This window comes from Ptychodera flava, chromosome 2 (assembly GCF_041260155.1).
Source record: "Ptychodera flava strain L36383 chromosome 2, AS_Pfla_20210202, whole genome shotgun sequence".
Classification (NCBI taxonomy): Eukaryota; Metazoa; Hemichordata; class Enteropneusta; family Ptychoderidae; genus Ptychodera; species Ptychodera flava.
Window position 1 is genome coordinate 42,362,061 of NC_091929.1, and position 24,167 is coordinate 42,386,227.

The 24,167-nt window shown below is 35.8% G+C and overlaps 1 protein-coding gene across 13 annotated transcripts in view; it reads left to right on the forward strand.

The window, feature by feature from the left end:
- The window catches only part of LOC139121240 (neuron navigator 2-like), a 303,220-nt gene that overhangs the window by 159,747 nt on the left and 119,306 nt on the right, over positions 1 to 24,167 (forward strand). For 5 of the 13 annotated variants that reach the window (XM_070685965.1, XM_070685989.1, XM_070686005.1 and 2 more), the window contains exons 4-7: positions 20,157 to 20,229; positions 21,057 to 21,149; positions 21,832 to 22,083; positions 22,305 to 22,343. In XM_070685965.1, coding sequence (XP_070542066.1) covers positions 20,157 to 20,229; positions 21,057 to 21,149; positions 21,832 to 22,083; positions 22,305 to 22,343 — 457 coding nt within the window. Of the gene's footprint in view, positions 1 to 7,288; positions 7,344 to 20,156; positions 20,230 to 21,056; positions 21,150 to 21,831; positions 22,084 to 22,304; positions 22,344 to 24,167 lie in introns of those variants that run through there. The other 8 variants (XM_070685996.1, XM_070685981.1, XM_070686035.1 and 5 more) reach the window with 3 other exon arrangements.

Sequence of the window (24,167 nt, forward strand, 5' to 3'; positions counted from 1 at the left end):
GCAGAAATCATTGTCATAACATCAACGTAGAATTTTCCTGCACTGAACAGATAGAAACAACATTTATTGTTGATCTTTGGTACCCATACTGGTATGTACCAATTCTGATCAAATTTGAGCGACACCGTATAATTGCGGTATTTTTTGAAATTGAAATGTGTTGATGCTAGTATGAATAAGATTCTTCAAATGCAGATGTTTATGTACATTTTGCCTGTATTGGAGATGAGTACAGATTCAAAGAATTGCATGCTGCTCTTTAATTGGATGATATATTGAGGTAAAGGGCTGTGCATCATGGGTAGATTTGCTCTGATGTTAGTGAACTGTTGAATCTCAGGATTTCATGTTTTTGGCAAATAAAGTTTTCTGTCGTAAACAGTAGGAGGAATATTTTCATAATATAGCTGGATTGTTGATGAATACAGCATCCCATGTTTATGAAAATATTTCCAAACTGCAGCTATATCCGTTCGAAAGCTCAGTTCCAGATGGGTTTGTTTGAAAAAACTGTCGATAAATCGCCATGTTCAACAAAGTATTAAAAAAGCACTATGACTCTCCATTTTGTGAATTTGTGCAGTGTTTGGCTGCTAGGTTGACTTTTATGGTAAATCTTTCAGTCAAACTAGCAGAGGTTAAACAATCAAACTGACTTTAATGGCAATATGGTTCAAAGACTTGTATGTTTATACAGTGAAAAGTATCCTTGTGGCTTGGGAATTCGAGGCACAGGTTTAAATTTGTCTACAGAGAATGTCAATCCAAAGAACAAACCTTTCCTTTGACGGAAAGAGCTTTACACAGACCACACAAACTGAAAGGAAACATTCGTGTTTCCAAACGGACATACCCACAACACGTTGCGGTGAAGGCATACCAAATTGACAACGATTACAGTTTCCCACAGCTGTATATGAACATCATTTATACTCAAAAATTGGTGTAAACTGGTGCGCACAGCTGCCATAAATAGAAAAATTACTTTAGTTGTATACCACAGTGCTCCATCTGTGGTTACTCCCACAGATGGCAGACAGTACCGCACCACCAATGAAGAAAAATATACCACAGTAATTCATTTTATGTTGTGTGGTTTGCCAATGGAAGGATGTGAACTTTAAGTGTTTGTAGTTCCAATATTTGATCTTGGTAGATAAACACAGGTGTGCTAGCCTTGCCCCTGTGAACATGCAAGTTGTTCTCAGCAAATTCCAACAGTCACATATCCATAATTGGTCAGTTGGTCCCCACAATAGGCAGCTGATAACACCCCTTGCACAGAATCTGTATGTCGACCAACCACAAATTAATCAGCTAGTCAAAAACTCGGAGGGGGCCTGTCATGGCTTACACTTAAAACTAATTGGAGTGTTCAAAAATATTGCATGTACCGGGTACCCAGTAGTTGGCAAACTGTTGGTGATACATGTACAGTAGGTGGCGAGGGATTGGAGGAATTTCTCTGAAAGTGTATTCCCAGTGTATGCTTCAAAAAGTTTTTGCATGGAATCCATCTGGCCAAAATGAGATACTTGGTTAATTTATCCAGTACTGGCAAAGAATGGTCACGCCGTAACTTCATAGGTGTGATTCAGCATCTGGGCAGGATCAAACATTATTTTCTTAGACAGCAGTTCCTGGTTTTGGTAAACATTGTCAATTTACTTTGTGGTTAACAAGTTTACTTTCCTTATTGACTGATATGATCACATATCTTACTCAAACAAAACACTGACCTTAACTCACAGGTTCAAACTTTGCACAACTGCTCTATGTACTACTCATCAATACAGGAAATGGTAAAGTTTGTTCTCTAGGCTAGTAAACATTAGGGGAAGACTACAAAAACGCAAATAATTAGTCAAGGGTGTTGATAAGAAAAGCAATCTTTTGTTACTAGCCCCACGTCTGTGCGAGTAACCTTAAAAGGTGAATGGTGGGTAAACTCTCAAGTGATTTCTTCAGGCCAAGCAGCAGTTGATTGGCTTGGCCTGTCATGTGATCTGTTTACATAATCAAGGTCACAGATGTCTCCAGCCAGCAGCAATATTGATTTCCACTGGAAGGTGCTCCAGGGACCAATGTAGTACCTCCCCAATTATTTGAAGTGCAAGTTCAATGCTTCTATTAGACACACAGAAAGATAATTTGATTTCACTGTGGGGAAGATCTTTCTTTAGAAAACAATTTACCCAACAATAATAACCTATAAATGCTAGATATTTGTTTTTGCAAGGGTACTAGATTACACTGTCACATTGCTCAAAAGATATGCTGTACTTTTAATTCAGTATTTACATGTAATGAAGATTGTAGATACCAAATAATAGTGGGCCCGCTTTAAAGATTATTGGCTTATTGGTAGTGAAAAAAAAATGACATAATGATTTTTAGAAGTGCAAAGCACTAGAAACAACTGAAACTTTGATGAGCTGTACGGTAGTTTGCGCCGCAAAAAATGACAGACTTGAAAATAAGTCAAACTTTCCTCAATAAAACTTTCAACCATTCTCTTACCAAATCAATAAAATCAGGGGTCACCGTGCAAATTTTGGTACTAGAGAAATGAATTACTGAATATTTAATGATATTTGAAATAACATATGGGCAAATAAAATTCCTGATTTTCATAAACTAAGCCAGTAAAACCTTTATCTACTCCATAAGCTTCAAAATGAGCCCCCACAAGTGGTAGACCAAAAGAATATTGTAAAAGTTTTAAAGTCTGAATATGTCCCTGAGGCACATCCTACCTTTAAATGGAGCAACTTGAATGGGAATTGTCAAATATGACATTTAAAGCTGCAACATAAAATATGATCATATATAAATTCATTCTCCGGCCAGCATCTATTGTTTGCTGTAGTTATAGAGTTGGTTCGTTGCCCTTTTGCAACATCCCATCTCACTGTATCTTCTGAATAAATCAAAACCCATGAATGTAGACAGAGTTTTAAAAGTCAGTGTTACACAGTCCTTTTACGGGTACTTGACATATTAAGTGTGTTTGTCAGAACAGTGATGGCAAAAATATGCTGTAATACAACAAAGTGTAATTCTTGTGCTGAGCTAAATGCCAAATTCTGAGGTTTAATGTAAATACTGATGAAATAAAGAATAAACTTTTTGGTTAAATTTTTCTCTTTCAAAAAATATGCAAAATAATTTTGAAACAGAAGAAAATGGCACAAGGATTCCAAATTTGGAACGTGATGTCTGGTTTAAAAAAGAAGCAGTGAGCCTTAGGGACAGCGTTGAGATGTAGGGTCAAGGACGTAGGAATCAAATCAGAAAAATGCCCTACTCTAGAAACATCATTGCTTGATGGATAACTGGTTCATCGCTTCACCCTTGCGTGTCGTCTGGGGTAGTGTCAATGTGACAAAAACAACAGCTGCCGAAGGAACTGGCTGCTTGCATTAGATTGTCTTCGGCAATAGCAGCACTTCACGGTGTCAGATATAGATGACTGTATTACAGAAGAATTCAGTGAGATGGGTAGAATTTCAAAACTTGATAGAAACAGGAATGCCCTGCTATCTGAATATAGATGCCGGTGTGTGATTTTGTTAAATAAATAAATCAGTGAAATTGATCTCTGCCAGTGCGATGAGCTCATCTACCATAGATCACTTTGAATGAGTCAAATATTTTCAAAAATTTCACCCCAAAGGAGACCCCAGATACAGACCAGACAAATCTTTTTGTTGCGGATAGTTGAATCAGTGAAGATAGATAAGTCAAAATGGAGGAAAGACTCTCCAAATTACCCACTTTCTGACTATAATACTTACTGTATCCACAATGCAGAGGAAATTGCATACTTGTTGCCCAGAGGTAATATGACAATCTTGTTGAAAAGAGTTTCACATTTACCGGTAGTAATTACATGGCATAGTACTACAATGCAGATGAGCCCAGTGGTCCATTACTCATGCTGTTTGAATGAGTATACAGTGTATAGTATTTGTCATACTTCATATGAGGTGACCAACTTGTCGCCAAAATATGCGTTCTGGATTACATCATACTATGAAAGATAATAGTTGTCAATGTGATGTCATACGGTAACTTGGTTTTCCTTCTAGATACCAGAATGGTATCGTAATCATTGACTAAAATAAATCTAGGTATCTCATTGTTCAGTGCTCATAGTTTACATATTTTTGACATTTATGTGTCATATAAAATAAATTTATGATTCCCTGAGCACACGACAAAACCAAATTGTTGGTTTAGAGGCCCCTGCATATCACATATTGATCTGCTATACGGTAAATTTTTTTTTGAAAATGTACTTTTAATGATTCCATATTTACATTGAGAAAGATGTTTCACAAAAAAATAATCAGAAAGGACAATCTTTCACTAAATAATTCAATATCAAAAAATGTATTTAAAATGTTCCACATAAAGAATCATGTTCATGGAGTCATTTTGAACCTCTTTATAGTAAATACAAAACTAGTCATATAAAGAGCATTTATTTGGCAAACTACCGTATTATAATTATTTGACCAAACCACATGCCCTTAAAAAAAGTAAAACAGCGGTATTGTGTGTGATCCCAGTATTTCCTGAATGCCAAATGCATCTGTAGAGAGACACAAAAACCTGTTGTCTTCTCATATTACTCTAATCATAAAGCCTTGTTTAGGATCCCAGGAAGCGTACGTTCCATTAAAACATTTCTTTGAAATATAATCATAATCTTTATTTCTCATATAGCATATAATATTAAAAATAATCTCAATGTGCTTTATAATAAAAGTGAACAAATAGGATAAAAACAAACGATATTCAAAGTTGCTGTAAAAAGCAAAGAAACAAAAAAGGAATATAGCTTCATTTAAATGGTCATCATAAAAACAACAAATATTATAAATACAAAGACATAAAAAGAAGGATTGTGAAGGGGGATTGGCGCAAACGCGACCTGGAGAAAACACTCCATGTAGAAAACTTAAAAGTGAAAAGAATACAAAAAGCAGTATTGGAACAGAAATTATTAAAGTGGTTCTAAAAGTAGGTGGATTGGATTCCACATTGCAATGACTGGTGGGAACTGTGTGGCTGTGAGAAAGTCAATATTGAATTGTAGTATTGTCATTTACAGTAAAGGTTGAAGCTAGCCAGGCACTGAGAAAATACATGTACTAGATGCCGTCTGTCTCTGCTACATACCGGTACTCCTGGGATAAGCTGTCACAATGTTGGAAATACAGCCAACAACATATTCAAAATCAATCATTTCTACTTTTTCTCTGCTTTGTATTTCGATCAAAATGGACAGAGACCACATGGCTTGGGATGGAACATTGAGTTCCCGGTACTGCCTGCAGTATTGCCATTATGCATAATGTCTGTTTATAAACCACACACACAAGTTTTATGCTACAAGATACAATTGTTCTATTTTTTGCCAGTTGACTCTTTTAATGTCTTTTTTGAGGAAACAAAAAGTCTGTAATTTGTCCGGTCGTTGAATTTTGAACTCAGCTAACTCAGAAACACACACATTAGCAGTATTCGATCAGCCGACCACAATTCTAAAGAAGTAATGTGTATAAATTTTATAAAGACATGGATTACAGTACATAAAATTTATAGAGTCAGAAAATCCAAACACTCTTGCAATGTGAAAACCATAGCTCCCCCTCAATAATTTAAAGTGTTTTTTGTTTCCATATGAAACACAGCTTAAATGCACTGATCCTTTGGCTATCCTGCTATCTTTCAAGAAACTTCATAACAATGTACAAATCATTTCATTTTGGTTAAACAGTAATAGATAAATATATCATGTAAACAGATAAAAAATAGATAAATGAGAGAATTAGTGAAATAACAAATGAATGACATGGGTATGTGAAAGGATGGATGGGTGAAGAATGAATGGATGAATGAAGAATGAATGAATGAAAGAAGTAGGAAAGAAGGTTTTGGGCAGTATGCAAAGTGCTTAATTTAGCCAACTTAGTACTGCGTATACCGGTATTATACATGTATACCATCGGTAGATTAACAGTTCATCATGACTTAGATTTTCAGACAAAAAGTTTACATACATCATGTTTATCTTGACAGTTAAGATTATATAAAATCTGACTTGTTCAATAAACTTAGGTTACAGTACTGAAAATAAATGCAAACTTTGGTACTGAGTGAGGAAAATGTCCGCTTGTTTTCTGGTTAACCATGCCTGTACAATATATATCTCAAATAACCATTGGCAGATGTCATGCACGAGGTTTGTAGCTCGGAACCTTTATATGCGGTTTTACTATTTATTGTTTAAAAGAGTGTGTTTATGAACTTTGCTTTAGAAACTGCAAGTCCCTCCAGTGTACTGTAGGTGGGCTTTCAAAGCCATATGGTATGAATATCACTGATGCAGTGAAGGCAGTTTTGTGCCCTTTCACTCCTAGACGTTTGAACTTCTTCATAGTTTAAAAGTAGATCCAAATACTGCTATTATAGTGAAATTATTTGACACTCTCGTTTACAAAAGCTTCTTAAATGTTTCATAAATATATTTTGAAGCCATTACCTGTGTGTCCACATGTAGTTTTTCCAACGTTTTTAAAAAAGGATAGAATTGTACCAAGTTTTGGTTGTGGCAGATTCGAATAGGAATGCTTGCAAAAGAGTTTTGGCGGGAAAACTTGATTGATTGCCAAGGTCAAAAACTGCAGTCAAGGAACTTAGTTTGAGAAGTAGTGAAATTTGATATAGCTGGAATAACCGCTACCAGTTTTACTGGCAGTGAGTACTTTCTAAATTCAAAATGTCAACTTCCTATGACCTTCATCTCATTGTTATCGTATCACCAACAACCCATCGTCATAATCTCAATCGGAACAATCCAAGGAGAAAGTAATGATAAGATCATAAAGATAAAAAATAATTGCTCTCCAAAATTTTAACAGCAGGACATCTGTTGTATTTTGATATGGCCTTCTGTAGACATTTAGGATAGAATCATGAGTTTGCAGAGTAGCGATTGAAGACAACTTTGCAGGGTCTCAATGAATTTTGATCACTTTGTTGATGCGTTTCTGCAGATGCTGATGAAATTGTTTTGGGATGAGTGTCAAATACGAGCGATAGCTTGATACTGTCTATGCAATGCTAGGAATGGCCAGGGCAACGATTCGACCAGCTGGATAAAGATGTGAGCAATCAATTTGCATGCTGGGATACTAGCGCATTCTAAATTTGGAACAGCTCAGTCAGGAGGTTAAGAGAAATCAGACAGGAGTTCTAGATTTTGGATTTTTTTTGATCAGCTGAAACTTGAAATATTTGGACATACATGACACTGAAGCACTACTGATGTGGTAAGTAGGTCAAAACAGCACCGTAGCCTTTTACATTATTTTACCACAACTTTCCTGAAATTTTACTGTGTACCACCAGTTATGACAAGTTGTCTGTATGCATGGTTTGTATCGTACTATACATGACAAATACCATAAATCCATTCTGAGTATCAGAACAATTTTGTTTTATTTACACAAGGCTGGTGTGAAGTCTAGCAGTCTACTACGGTACAACTACGTAGTAGTACATGGCAGAAAACGATACAAGTATGCATTGATGAGTACTGTGATGGGTATTATGTTTTCACTTCAGCAGCTAATTATTAATAAGCTAACAATGTGTGTAGTAGATTGAGTGCAAAAGTACATATGAAGTACGTACACTGACTCACTCAACTCTTCAGTCATGCAATATCTGGGAGTCATCTAAGTTTCTTCAATAGTTCGATTAAGCTTATGTTTTGAAAACAGAACAAAAATTTCTAAGACTGCTTACCACATGAAGCAGATAGGTGCAGAAATTTTGCAGTACTTCATACTTGGTAGAAACTTCACGCATTTTGAAAGGATGTTTAAACAATGTCCCTCCCTTCTGTCCTATTTGCCTTGTTTGAAATTATACTTCCAAACAGCAAGAAACTTATTTAGTTTCCATATTGCTTTTTGTTAGTGTATGTCTTTGTTTATTCACTGTTTTGTATTAGATTTCAACCAACACGTCATACTTACAACATTCTTAGGGTAGAATTCACCTACTTCACAGATATTCTGAATCTCAAACTTTTACAGTACTTTTTCAGTCTGCTGTCTGTGATGGTTCATTTTGAAGCTCCTGGAGTAAATAAAGTTTTCACTGACTTATCTTTCTGAAAATCAAAAATTTAATTTTTCCCCCTAGAGTTCCGTGTAACACAGGTTGATGGCCAGGTTGAAGGTCAAGTGTCAGTAAATACTTGGTAATTTGTTTATCTGGTACCATATTTTGCATGATTGTCCCTGATACTAAGTTTACATCTTTCAATTTTGAGTTATATTCAACCTGTACATGTACCAGTATGTACCTTCAAAGTTGCTTTTAACTTTCGGTAAATTTGAACATTGTTCAACATGGGTATGAAAAACTTCCTTTTTTTTGAAGGTGAGGTCCCTTCATTTGCTATGCTTTCCAGGCTGTCAAGTAAACTTTGGTCTTATTTCTGTCAGTAATTTTGTGTGATACAATATTTTTTGAACTACCAGCTTGAATTTTATGGAATTCCATTGGTTTAATCAAATATTTTCATGATTAAGATGTCAGTAGTAACACACAGTACATTTCAAGCATCACAACAAGTCTACCATCAGAAATATTCACAAGATGATTAGAACATTTGCATAGAAGACATGAGTGATTGTAATCTTCGTTATTTGATCATGATAAGCATCTTACGGAAATTGAAATTTTAACAGACTTAATCGAACTGAAGAGTCCATACATAATTTACAAACTGCTGTCTCAGAAAATATTCAAAGTAATGATATATTTACAGACATTGTCATCAAGATTCAATGCAGTTGATGTCACTTTAGGCAGTGTCCTCTTGTGGTACTTTCTCTGTCAATTCTGCAATATTCATGATCACATTTTTATTTTACTAATCGCTACCCCATCAGTCTACTGGTAGTGTAGATCCGGTGTCTTAAAGTACATGTTTCCTCTGCTACCAAATGATGAACAGATACCTTGGAGCTTGTAGCTCATGAAGAGACTTACCTGTTAATGGTTTCAGGTGATAATGCATTGATCTCGACAATTCTATTTAATTTAAAGTATACACATCAACAATATCATGATGTAAAACTGTCATTTGGTGACTGGTCAAGTTGCTCTTGCTATACCGTACGTGTGTGTATTGTATAGGATACTTGCTACTTTAATTCCATCACACGTGCCGGTTTGAGTGGTATTCCAACATTGTAATGAGAGTTTGACAGAACTTCCGGAGGTCGTTACTGATATTTGACCTTTGTGTGGAGAGGTGACTGTGCAAGTCAAAGCTTGAAGTTCTTAATGATATTGCAAGCGCCACTTGAGAAGAGAGTCTCAAAAATGCCCCAGGGATTCTTAGTGATAGTCAAGTTCAGCTTCAGATGTGACAGTCAGAAGTCATGGATTGATACAGAATATCGCACCATACGGAAGGAGGTTTCTTCCAGTGGATATCCGGACATTGTTAACGAAAGTCAACCTCCATCGGCGAGGTGACTTGACTCCAAAAACATGCAAGGCTGTAAACTGATATCTAGGTCTAATGAGAACACTTCACTCTTATCATCCTGGCCAGATTAGAAACCTTCAACATCTGGAAATTAATTGTGTCTCTCTTTTTTCATCTTTTCGATAGGGATTAAGATGAATATTTAATAATATCATTGGACCAAAAAACAATTCCACAAAGGATGAGTCAGAGACATCGAGTACCATAACTTCAAGTGCTGTAAATATGAATTGACCCATCAGTCATTCACGTGCAATGATGGATTTATAATTACCATCTGAAATGATGATTAATCATAAAATGACCAACATTGCCTTCTGGGCAGGATTAATATTCATTAACCTTCAGTAACTTAATACAGTTATGATTATGAAAATTACTGCAATTTATACCCTGTTTTGCCTTCATCACCCACTGGGGAAATTGATTAATAATTTTAGATCATAAAGGATTCAATAAGTAAATGCACCTCTGCAAAAGGGCAGTAAATATATGTAGATCAACTTTTCGCAGCACCAGTGAATTTGACCTCAAACTGAAAAACAAGCATAATGTAATTCCACAAATGGAGAAGAACTCACTGACATTAATTATGCTGCCCTTGTCAATCATGTTCTGACATTTTGCAACAACTACCGTACACATACCTATTTTTTAGCTCCCATAGCCATATGTATATATGGCAATGGAAGCTATTCTTATAGGCTAGGAAATGTCTGTATGTATGTATGTCTGTATGTCTGTATGTCTGTATGTCTGTACGTCTGTATGTCTGTATGTCTGTATGTCTGTATGTCTGTCCGTCAACATCAAAAACTCCAAAACCGCTGCACATTTCATCTTGATATTTGGTGTGTACATGGATGATGGGCTTTAGATGAGATTTTGTTCAAATGAAGTTGTCATTGCCAAAAATATGCAAATTAGTGCCAAAAAAGGCGTTTTTGGTAAAAAATCTCCTTCTTCATAACCGCTGGTCAGACAGCTTTGATATTTGGTATACAGGTCCCTAGGGATAGCCCAACTTGGATTTCTTCAAATTGTGATGAAATAAGCAAATCTGTATTTTTAAGGAATTTTTTTGTCATTTTTGGTCAAAAATTTATTTCATCAAAACCGCTCGTCTGACAGCTTTGATATTTGGTATACAGGTCCCTAGGGATAGCCCAACTTGGATTTGTTCAAATTGTAATGAAATAGCCAATCTGTATTTTTAAGGAATTTTTTTGTCATTTTTGGTCAAAAATTTATTTCATCAAAAGCGCTCGTCTGACAGCTTTGATATTTGGTATACAGGTCCCTAGGGATAGCCCAACTTGGATTTGTTCAAATTGTGATGAAATAAGCAAATCTGTATTTTTAAGGAATTTTTTTGTCATTTTTGGTCAAAAATTTATTTCATCAAAACCGCTCGTCTGACAGCTTTGATATTTGGTATACAGGTTCCTACAGATAAACTAAATATGATATACAGAATATATGATGAAATCTGCAATTTTGTATTTTTGGTGCAATTTTTGCCATTTTTGGTCAAAAAATGTGTTTCTCAAAAACTACTTGTCTGATGCCTTTGATATTTGGTATACAGGTTCCTGGGGGTTCTCTTAGTGTGATATAGTGAAATTTGATGAAATCTTCAATTTTTGTATTTTTGGGTCAGTTTTTGCCATTTTTGGTCAAATATTTGTTTCTCAAAAGTTACTCATGTGATAGCTTTGATTTTGGTATACATTTTTATACATAATTATGATGAAATCATCAATTTTGTATTTTTGCAGCTAATTTTGCCATTTTAGGTCAGGCCATCCTGAAATGAGCTATCAAAGATCTCAACCTTCTTCATCAATACACATGTCACAAAACGTGCTCTCTTCATAACACAGCAGAGCTCTGTCGACCATTGGGTCGTTTGTTAGCTCCCATAGCCATATGTATATATGTTTACAAGTTTACATTTTATTGAAAATCTCAATAGCCACTGAGCAGATTAGATGAAAAATTAGCATGTAAGTACTTTGGGCTGACCTGAAATGATTGTGCACATCTTGGGTCAGTATCTTGGACTTGCTATTTTTCATGAATTTTTTGTAATTTTCTCCCATTTTTGGTCAAAAAATCTTCTTCTCTGAAACCACAAGTCTGATTGATTTGAAACTTGGTATGGAAGTGCATAGAAGTGACCTTTCTCAAATCTGGGCAAATCGTGGTGAAATTTGCATATTTGCATTTTTTGGCTATTTTTTTCATTTTTGATCAAAAATTTTTTTAACTCTGAAACCACACGTCCGATTGAGTTGAAACTTAGTGTAGAGGTTTTTACGGGTGACGTCAGTAAGATTTGATCAAATTCTGGTGAAATTTGTATAATTTTATTTTATTGGGGGAATTGTTTCTATTTGTGATAAAAAAATCTTTTAGCTTGATTTTAGCTTGTTTTGATAACTATATGGGAGCGACCAGTGACATTGTCACTATTTTTTACAAACATTGGTTTTGCTTCTTATAATACACAGCAAGCAAAATTAATTGACTCATAAACACTTTCAGTATTGTCGAAAACATTTCATTGTCATATGCACAGAATTTGAAGTTTTTGTTACACCAAGCACAAAAGTGTACCCCTTTGTAAATATTGTTCACATCATATTGTGATGAAATTCATGATAGCAATAGGGCAGTCTTGGTGGGTTAACTTGGTAAAATTTGTATGAAGCTTTAAGACGTAGTAGTAAAGTTGGCATGGTTCCCAGGGGCTTAATGGAACTTTTACATATTTGATGAACACATCTATTCATCAACTGTTATTTCCTTTGAAGTATAACGCAAAATCTTGAACTGCCATGGTCTCTGCATGATTTATGACCTCATAATCGGAGAGGGCAGGTCCCTCAGTTCTCACCTTTCAACTTTTCAGGTCAGATTGGTTGACTTCTAAAGTTAGAAGCAGGTCACTATATCTCCTGACCTCTGCATTGAGGTCACAAGTTTAATTTGAAAATTGTGTAGAGCTCATTTTACAGAGTGGACACCTGTCCAGTCATTCATAAAAAGAGAAATCACGATGACATGATGACAACTTTATTCGACGTCGTACTGGTACCACTGTGTTGAGGTAGTGAATTATGATGAGTCTAACCTTTCCGGTTATGATGGCAAATGAGGCTTCCAAGGACAAGAATGTCAAAGCTATGAATTTCCAATCAATTTCAGAGCAAAATACACTCAGTAGCTATGTTTCTGTTGTTGACATTAAGACATTTGTTCTAAAAATGGCCAGACTTCGTGAGTCAGTTTATTGCCTTAAGACTATTAAATCATTAGTAATCCTGTTGTGGCTGAAATGCAAAGGAAATAAAAAAGAGGTATTTTGTGAAAATTGTGGCAATCTGCAAAAATCATTTTTCAGTCAGAATTGCTTGGCGGCTGTCTTTAACCATCGTAATTTTCGCACCATTAGTCAAATTTTACTAAATTGCCTCATATTGAATAAAGTGAACAGTCCTTGGAAATGAATGTTGTAAATGTTGATGTAGGTTTTACTGACAGTGTGGGTATACCTGTGGGTATAACTGTATTTACCTATTATCTAAAATGACAGGAAAATGTTTTGATTATTTTTTGTGAAAATTTGGCAATGGGTCTAACTCTGATGGTTATGCAGCTGCTTTAGGTTAACTCCATCTTCACACAGTATTGAAATTTTTGAAAGAGATTTGGAGATTTACAACAAAAAATCAAATAGAGAGGTTAACAGTCATTTCTTAGACAGTGTAGTTGTGGATTTTTAGATGCCTGTATGTTACATGCAGGTGAAAACACAACATGACTGTGGTTTTACAGGAAGTGCTTATATCTGTAAAAAGCTGAAGGATATAAAATCTCACTAGGATTTTGCCTCCTGTCACATTGATGCAGCTCTGATGCACATTTGATCAAAATTTGTCAGAAAATTGTTCTTAGGATTGAGTTACAATCATGAATTTTGCAGTCTGAACAGCTGAAGTTGTAAAACAGCCTTGTTAAAATGCATATGACTTTCAAATTCTTGTCCAAAAAAACCTAGTTTTTCAACAATGAGTATTATACCGGTATATGTATGATAGCAGCAAAAAACCATGAACATCAAAGACAGGCAGCGAAGCTGAATCAGCAAATCTCCTCATGTAATTTTAATAAGCCAGCTCAAGCGAGACGAAGTTCAAGTACAGACAGCATTTTCTGTTTATTTTTTCTGGCTTCATTCAAAATTAAATACCTGGGTGTTTAATCTTGTATGAAGCCAGGGAAGAAACAAGGTCATGTGGAGGACACGGCCTGAGTTCTTGAATGTGAAGGAAATGATATCAGTGACCTTGTACTCTTGTTGCCATGGTAATTCCCCTAATATTGAAGTCATCCTGCCGGTATTAACTACCGGTAGTTCTTCTGTGGGCTGTCAAGTTCAATATCGTGCATTTATATTTTTTTACCAACTAATCCAACTGCAAAGACTGATCAGTTTAAACAGTACTGTAAAGTCTTTGCGTTATTGACAGAATCATTACATTTTCTGAGAGATTGATTTACTCAAAAAATAATAATTTATCACCATAATTACAATTAAGATAAAATGAATACCACTGAAGGATTATATTTATTTTTCAACTTGTTTCATATATTTGCCAATTCATACAGGTGCAGTAAAATTTTTAGAAAATGAACAATGTTGTGTTTCAAGATACTTCAGGGAAAGAGTGACATTTACCAGTGGCTTGTAAATTATTAACATTAATACTTTAATATTTTAAATGTCAAGCCTTATGACTGTATAGCTTCCTGATATAAGAATTTAATCACACCAGGAATATAACTGAAGGTGCTGCCACCAGCTTGTAGAGAAGCAAGTTGTTTTGATCATTCAAAAGTTCATGAGAAATATTTTAAAATCACAGTAAGTGGCAAGATAAATTCTGGGTATACTTTGTGTTGATAATATTTTTTGACCATATCTTAACCTTACTGATGTTCTGGTCAGTTTTGTATCTCTAACGGTAGATATTAAATCCATGATTTTCCATCAATATGTTCATTTTCACTGTGACACAAGACTTAAAGCGGCCCGCTATTCTCAAATTTTACCCTTCAACACCTTGTTTTTGCCCAGAACTATTGTTATCAATGGTGGTCATGCACCTGTGTACAAGAAATTAAGGATGAACAGGTTAAAAATACTCTCTTTTATGAAGGAGTCTGGAGGTACATGGCATAGTGGGTCTTTTAAATTGTGGAACTCTTCATAAACATTAATGCAAGGACAATTTGGATCATATCAACATATGCATGTATGGTATGGTCTTCAACTCTCAGGCATCCATTTGTGACTTGTGTGCGGTAAGATGTGTGGGCTTTGTTTTGAAAGATCATTTCTTGGTATGAAGAGAAGTTTCAAATTTAGAGACGTGAAGTCACTACAGTGTAATTTTAGGTTTTTGAGGTCATTGACCTCAAGTTTGTCAGCATTGGTTTTAAAAGAATTTATCATTTCATAAATGGGGATATCATTTGATATCAGGAATGGATATGGAGGTTTGAGGCTTTAAAATTCACACCAAACTAGGACACCACCCTCTTAAAAGACAATCCTCAACAAATTTAAATTTCTTCAAGCAATAAAATTGGTTGAATGTCAAATTTATTCCTTGGTCAGTCATTGTAAATGCATCATATAGTGCATTGGAATACCATGTATTTTATCAGTAGTGGTTGGTAAAATTGTTGCTGTGATCCCCTACAGTACAATGGAATGGCCCATCGGTTGGCAGCTGGTTTGCGGACGGAGACTCATTTATTTTGGTTTCCTTTTCAATAATTTTTTTTTCATCAGATGTGCTGATGTATGAAACAGAAATGAATATGCTGAGAATCAGTCTGCCAGATGAAATTTCAAATTTCAATAAGTCATATCAATTATTTATCAAGAAATCTTCCCATGATGCACAGGTGACCATGAGTCCTGTGAAATGTTATATAACAAGACCAGTACGTCTGTTCACTTATTTATGTCTTCAGACATCACAGGTCAGTTTAGTGACCCATATATCTTTTTAAATAAAGTTGACCTTGCATCGAAGTGAAAGTTCCCACTATCAAGAAAGAAAGAATTTATTCATATTATTCATGTATCCTGTGAACACATACATGTACATGTTAACTAGGGATATTTTTATTTTATTCTCAAACCTGCAATCCATCATTTTGCAATTTACTATTGTACTGTTAGAGAACATATGGCAAGGCTCATCTGCTTCATATTTCAAGCATACAGCTTTGGTGTTTGTCATTGTACGAGACAGCTGTTTGATTTTTCCCATCAACAAATTTTACAATTTTAGTTTGAAGGATAAACTGTGCATAATGGAACATTTTACCCAGATTGACGGACAAAACATTTTTTTTTACTTTAATTTGCTCATATTTCAATTCCCGTAAAAAGTACCATGTTTGATGTATTAGAAATTTAATTCTGCAATTTTTTCAGATCTCATGATTTCAGAGTATGCTATGTAGCAAATCAATTCTACACATACTGTCATGAATAAATATTTTTGTGTATTTAGATTTCATATCTGGATCTGAAATGGTTTTGTAGAATCTTTTTAAGCTAAATATTGATCAAAAAGGGTATTTTTGCAAAAAAATTGGAAAAATGACCAGAAATATTCTATGGTGAACACTTACCAGCTTTATTAACCCTAAGCATTCCTTAAAGCTCAAAACCTATAGATAAATGTTTGCTTTTAAGCATATAAATGTTAACTCATAGCAAAATCGTGTCATTTATCCAACTCAAAATCCAACCAAAATGATAAAAATGCCCACATTATTTCATAAAATGAAATATGCCCTGTATTCAGTGTCAAGCATCCCCATTTAACCCACGGGGATCAATACAGGATATTTTTCCAAAGTCAAATAATATTCTAAAAATTATTCCTTTTAATCATTCATCTATGCGGTAATCTTCAAATTTAGCCTATGTTGACATGATCAAAATGCCATAATTGAGATGTAAAAAGTAGTTTCATTTGGCATGTTAGAAATTGGTATGTTAGAATTCATTTTGATAATCATGTCGTTGTGGAATTACCAGAATGTATCTTATGACCTCTAACTTGGGTGTCATATATTCAACAACCAATATGCATATCTCATTGTCAACTCTAGAGGGCAGTATTGTCAGCCAATCGAAGGCAGACCTTGTGAAGCTCTCTGACACACTTTAGCAATGATACCCTATGTGGTTTACATTCAATTAAAAATTGCAAGGGTAAATAGTGACAAGTGGTAACATCATGAATAGCATTGAAAGCTTTTTATCAAATGCTGATAACATTGGATAATTGGATATTCCACTCCTACCAGTGTGGTAGCCTCAAGGGTTTTGATATCTTCAGAATGCATTGGTGTCTAACATCTGGACACATCTGCTGTATAAATTCTACGCTGGCTGTATGCTGCTTCTCCATATCAGGTTATAGATTTATCGATAAATCTACCCAAGAATTAAAACAAAGAGAATTTGAGAACAGAAAAAGGACAAATTTATAGGATGAAACTATCAAATTTGGGATTTCATCATTTTAACGTGAAGTATGCTGTTATTATTGCACAGCTAAATCATTTGTACATTTTCTATTTGCTAAACCTTATATTCAGTTTTCCCAATAATGAAAATAATGTTTTGTGCTTCATTGCCCATTGTGTTTGCTGTCTTTGAAATGCTGGTTTCCCCTTTCCACTTGGCGATTTGGTTTTACCTATTATTGTTTTAAATGGTGCGGTTGGACCACACAAATGTTGGAATAGGGGTGCAAGGTTAGAATCCCTTAAACTACCAAAATGTGGAATAGCCTTGTGGTTTTCTGTGACAAGGTTAGACTATTTTATGAGATATGGGGGTATATGGGTCATGATATTGACATCATCCTAGCCCATGTGGCTTGGTTCAGGTCAGCGTAGCATGTTATTTTGAGTTAGTCCCCACGGACACCGTCCGGGGGACTTATAGGTTTGGTCATGTCCGTGCGTGCGTCCGTCCGTCCGTCCGTCCGTGCGTCCGTCCGTTCACGCAGATATCTCAGAGATGCAAGGAGCGATTTCATTCAAACTTGGTACAAGGATTACTTCATATGTCATACAGATGCACGTCGATTTGTTTTGTGATATGATCCAATATGGCCGCCAGGCGGCCATTTTATTACGATATTTTCATGTACAGAGCCATAACTCAGACATGTTTCAACCGATTTTATTCAAAGTTGGTACAAGGACATTGACCAGTGTCATAGATATGCATGTCGATTTGTTTTGTGATACGATCCAATATGGCCGCCAGGCGGCCATTTTATTACAATTTTTTCATGTACAGAGCCATAACTCAGACATGTTTCAACCAATTTTATTCAAAGTTGGTACAAGGACATTGACCAATGTCATAGATATGCAAGTGTATTTGTTTTGTGATACGATCCAATATGGCCGCCTGGCGGCCATTTTATTACAATTTTTTCATGTACAGAGCCATAACTCAGACATGTTTCAACCAATTTTATTCAAAGTTGGTACAAGGACATTGACCAATGTCATAGATATGCAAGTCTATTTGTTTTGTGATACGATCCAATATGGCCGCCTGGCGGCCATTTTATTACGATTTTTCTATGTACAGAGCCATACCTCTGACATGTTTCAACCGTTTTATTCAAAGTTGGTACAAAGACATTGACCAATGTCATAGATATGCATGTCAATTTGTTTTGTGATACGATCCAATATGGCCGCCAGGCGGCCATTTTATTACAATTTTTTCATGTACAGAGCCATAACTCAGACATGTTTCAACCAATTTTATTCAAAGTTGGTACAAGGACATTGACCAATGTCATAGATATGCATGTCGATTTGTTTTGTGATACGATCCAATATGGCCGCCTGGCGGCCATTTTATTACAATTTTTTCATGTATAGAGCCAAAACTCAGGCATATCTCAACCGATTTTATTCCAAGTTGGTACAAGGACATTGACCTATGTCATACATATGTACGTCTATTTGGTTTGTGATACGATCCAATATGGCCGCTAGGCAGCCATTTTATTACGATGTTTTCATGTACAGAGCCGTAATACTCAGACATGTATCAAGCGAATTTATTCAAAGTTGGTACAAGGAGATTGACTACTGTCATACATATGCATGTCAATTTGTTATGTGATACGATCCAATATGGCTGCCGTGCGGCCATTTTGTTACGATTTTTTCATGTACAGAGCCATAATACTCAGGCATATCTCAAACGATTTTATTCAAAGTTGGTACAAGGACATTAACCTATGTCATACATATGTAGGTCTTTTTGTATGTAGGTCATTCTTGGCCATTGAGCGCTATCTGTATCAAAGTATTTTTATCACAGACCTAATTAATGAAGAGGACTCTATCCTCTCTGAGGACATGTAATCAAAGTACCCATTAACAAGTGGGGACTGTGTCATCAACGATGACTTGTTTTGAGTGAGGATCCCGCATGAGTAGACACCCTTGGCTCGCTAAGTTGTAATATTGATACCATTTCTCAGACAATACCACTTGTAATACTTTGTATTTTTCAGTGTTGTAGCGACATCATATCATCATATTGTATTTTTACTTTTTCTGTCGTACCGGCATGTTTGAAAACATTGTGTGTGAATTCTTGCCGTACGTAGGTTTTACGCATACCGGCACTGTTTACAACTTGTACTCTGTCAAAAATTAATTCCAACATTGTCTTAAATATTCTGTCATCAACAATGACAAATCATATTTGACATTCATAAAATACATTCCGGTACATACAAGTAGAGTGCATCATGCTACTGTGTCTTGGAAAAAAATGAAAGAAGTCGATGTGGTGTTAAGAAAGAAAACATAATTTATTGACATTTTTCACCCCAAAATCATCAAAATTTGATGAAAGTCTGTCTTTCTCTATTGAATTTGACACTGTAGTGAAAAATTGTTTTTGTGGTTAGTTATTCCGATAAGGAATTTAAGAGACTAATAACCCTTTGAGCACCAAAGTCAATTTTTGTCATCTTTATAAAGTGTAACCCAGACAATATTTTTCACATCCAAACTTTTTTTTCAGATTTTCCCCAAAATTTTGACCAAAACTGGAGTCTATAAAAAGTGCTGTCCATTTGGTCCAAAATTTTCAAAAGAATTACAGAAAAAATTCATATAAATTTGGAAAAATGTTGCACTAAAATTTTGGTCAGAAAGATTACAGCACTCAAAGAGTTAATGTTTCGCAAATCACTGTTTGATTGATGATCAATTTGAAGTGTGAGTAACTCCAAAACATTGCAACTGTAGCTCTAGAAAAGCAAACAACTCCACTTTCCGCCACGTCTGTCACTACAGCCGTAAGCCATCAGTCCGCGCCGATGACATTTTGACAGCTGTACGTTCAAAAAAGTCTGAATCATGCGAAGAATTCTGCGTTAACTTGACGTGGTCGTAATTCGATGTCTTTTCTCTTACTTCTTGACAGTTGGAGAATCTCGATTCATGCCTAGGATGTCTCGCTGCCAAGGGTATTAATATCCAGGGACTGCATGCACGAGGTAAGATTTTTCATATTTCATTATTATTTCACTTTATTAAGAACTTGAGCTGTCTGAGTTTGTTTCATAGTTATTCTTTCTTTATGAAAAGCCAGGACCATGTGTACCATACTTCTTTTATTCCTTGCATGTTATTGTTGTCGATGAATATGATTGCCATTGGATCTGACTGTATTGGGGAATACCAGAGACATTTCTAACTTGGACCACCCTCAAGAGAAACCTACTTTTGCCCGTGTTTAAATTAGAAGGACTCGGGTTAGGGTTGTCACTTTCATTAAAATTTTCGTTTTTGTTCTGAAACACAAGGGCAGTTTTTGCTTCCAAAACTACAGTAAAACACAAAATATTAGCATTTCAAAGACCACACATTATGTTTAATATGCATGCAGTCTTATTGTTAACATGAAATCAATAAGCTGTTGGGTATGACAAGGTGAACACCAAACATTTTCATATGATTTCAGAAGTCAAAAACGGAAAAATACTAAAAGGTACAGCGAAGGAATCTATCATACATTTTCTCCTACTCCCGTACAATTCAGAATTGCCAGTTTGAATTTGGTTTTAAAGTGTATACAGTGATTACCAGTGCGTCAAAGCCAAAGCATATAACTGTAAGGCAAGACTGAAGAACGGTGGGCCCACACTGAACAATTTTATTCATCAAGATAATCCTAGGAAATCCAGTTGCTTCACAACTCTACATGTATGAGACCCCTGAGAGAACCTGTTGTTTTGGCAATTGAGCGTGGGCCTAGGGGTTTTTTGGTGCGCCATCTACAAAAGCATTGCTCATTTCTTTGTATTACTTTTTTGTCCCGCAGATCTGAGGGAAGGCAACTTGAAGGCAATATTGGGACTCTTCTTTGCATTATCAAGATACAAACAACAGCAGAAGTCTCAAGGTCAAAGTTCAAGTAAGTTATGCTCTTATTGGTTGATAGCTGTTTGTGCGTTAATGGTATCTTTTCTCAACAGGTAGTTTCTTCCCCGTGAGAGTCTGAAACAGATGATATTTTGTGCAGCCATGTTTACAAAAGTGAAGGGAACAAGTCACAAACTGAAGCAATCATAGCAAATATTTCAAGAAAGTATTTTATTAATCAGTCACAACAAGGATACCAATATTGGTTCACAACAAGGATGAAATACAACTGGGCTTCTGCAAATTGAAGAAATTCTTGAGACAAGGTGTCCTTATTGTACTTGTAATGCAAATAAAATGGTAGGGAATCAGTGCGATTTTAGAAAATATGCAAAAAGAGCAAAGTTTTTTTCTGAGTTAGTAAAGCATTTTCTGATAATTTTTCACAAAACCCATAATCAACCTATCAACAAAAGAAGTAACCAGTAAGATTACTACTGCTGTATCCATGGGGGCATTGGTTGTGATATACTGTTTTGTGTCGTCTTATAATTTTGTAACTTGCGATCTAGTTATTACCTAGTGTCAACAGCAAAACAGTCGGAGATGTGTACAGAAAGCTCTGTAGGTTGTCAGTGTTCCATGTTGTGATACCCTATCCTGTCCAGGTTTCTTTGTCTTGTTTTGTAACAGTACGGTGATTTCCACCCAATCCGCGATTTCTTATCTTACAGATCGTCGCTCCTCGTCATCCTCCACGTCATCAAGCATAATGCGGGGTGGCACAGATCTAGCGCCCTCTAAGCTCCCCGCGCCATCAAAAACGACTCGTGGTCTTTTAAATAACATAAACAATCAAAATGGCATATCGACCACTCATGGATCAAATATTGCGCGGCTGAACCAGAACAACAGAGCAGCCGATAAAAGTCGGTTACAGACAAGCGTTGGTCAGTCGCAGACCACGTCACCTCGTAACAGCCAAGGTATCATTCCAGCAAATCACTTTCTTTAGTTAGCTTGCATGGCTTCCGACATATCGCATGGCTCCTCTTATTTTTTGTCTCACACCAATCTCTCACACACGTAGTCCTCTGATACCATGGCAACCGGTTGCCATATCTCCATGGCAACTATGCGTGCCAGTTTAAAGATCTTATGTGCATGTTTCTGTACAATTCTCATATTTCTCTCTGATTGTTTTCAGAGTTGGTTTCTAATTATCAATCTCGTTCACTCAGAAAAGGTACAATGCATGCGTCAGATTTCCAAATTATCTAATTAAGATTTAGATAGAGAGCCAGCAAGCTAGCTGTCATTAGATTTTCTTGGCTGATGTTCTAAAATCCCCCGTAATGTCCCTTCACGTCAGTGTCTGGTCTGTAGATGCTGCAATCCCACAATCCAATTGCATGCCGCCAACAATCTCATATCAAATACAGTGAAATCTGTCAGCTTTTGTCTCTTCCAGTAACATGTTGGTCTAGAAATCTTTACTGTATTGATAGTTTTTATGAAATGATAACAAACTGTTTTCACTGATTTTCAAATTCATGAATACTGAATTATCAATTCTTAGTCAAATATCAAAATGCGAAAATTGTACCCATGTTTCAACGAGTAATTTTTGTGTATTAAAAATGAATGAATTTTTGATATAATTATTTCAATATTTCAAAAGTTTGGAGTTTCAAAGCAGAAAATACGTTCAGCATATGTCTGTAGAAAGCGAAGTTGATTTTTAGACCTACAGGTTTTACTGTATCATGCAAAGTAGAGGTTGTTTGTGAGCTATACCCCTGCTAATCTCAACCAATTCGAACCTCGAGACTTAGGATCTGCACAGTGCAAGCAAAGCTCTTCGTATTGCATGTCTATATGTGGCTAGTAGCAGACTCCTCAGAGATGACACAGTGATTCATCAAAGAAGGCTGACTATTGGTCCAACAGATATGCAGATTTGTAAAATCTGATGCCAATTGGTTCATTAAATCTGACTTCAACCAATCAGAAAATTGCTTAGTATATATTTGACTCATCAGTGGTCCACAGATCATGGTTTGAATTGGTTAAGATAGACGAGGGTCACAATCATAAACAATACTAACTTTGTTATAGAGGGCCTCATACAGAGACACTGGCTTGAATAGAAGTGAACTGTTGATAATATCCTCTTCTAAGAGAAAAAAACCTGACAAATTCAACAAAGTTGCAAATTGAAAGTTAGTACAACCATTCTGACATGTCATTGGTGACTTTCAAAGTGCATCTTTCTAATTTGCCAAGGTCAAGTTGCAAAACAGACAAGAGATTGTTGGTGGTTGATTATACCAGTACGGTTAAACGTTCATTTTCATACGTTTGTTTTTCTGTGCAGTGCTTGCTGTCTCCTTGTTTTACGATTTTTTTCTAGAACACAGCAGAAGCTTATGCAGTGTCCTTTAATAACTGGATAATGTACATTATTCCCGTTCAAGCAACATGCTCCTTTCTGACAAACCACGACATTAGCGTATTCCTGATGCCATATTTATTGTAACGTCTCCAAAGCGTATTTATTTACTAATTTGCATTTTACTTACAGCTACGTGGAACTAACAGCTTAGAATCGTCCCCTGTGCTATCTTGTAGTTCTTTCTTACTCTGTCCCTGCATCTGAAGCCTGCTCTTCCCTGATCAAAATTTGGTTTAGTCCCTTCTGTTGGAAAAACAATAGGGCTATTCCATAAATCTCTAAGCAGAGAAAATATTCTGTTGAGGGGGAGGAATAAATTGAGAAGTATACGCAATCATATTTCTTGATGGGATTAATTTTTTACAATTAAAGTGCCAATTTCAACACTTTTCAAGACTTTTGGACAGTTTGACCAGCTTGTTGCAAAAAATGATAAAAAAAGTGAAAAAAAAGGCCGAATTTGCACGACTCAACTGCTCTATCACAGGAGATCAGCCTTTGTTTGCATTTGTGAAAGGGAGTGGTTAGGTTTTGAATAAATTGCTAAAAATGGAGCCTGGATCCTGCAACTTCAGATGTATTTTACAGAAGGAATTACTCCCCCAGTGATAGCAC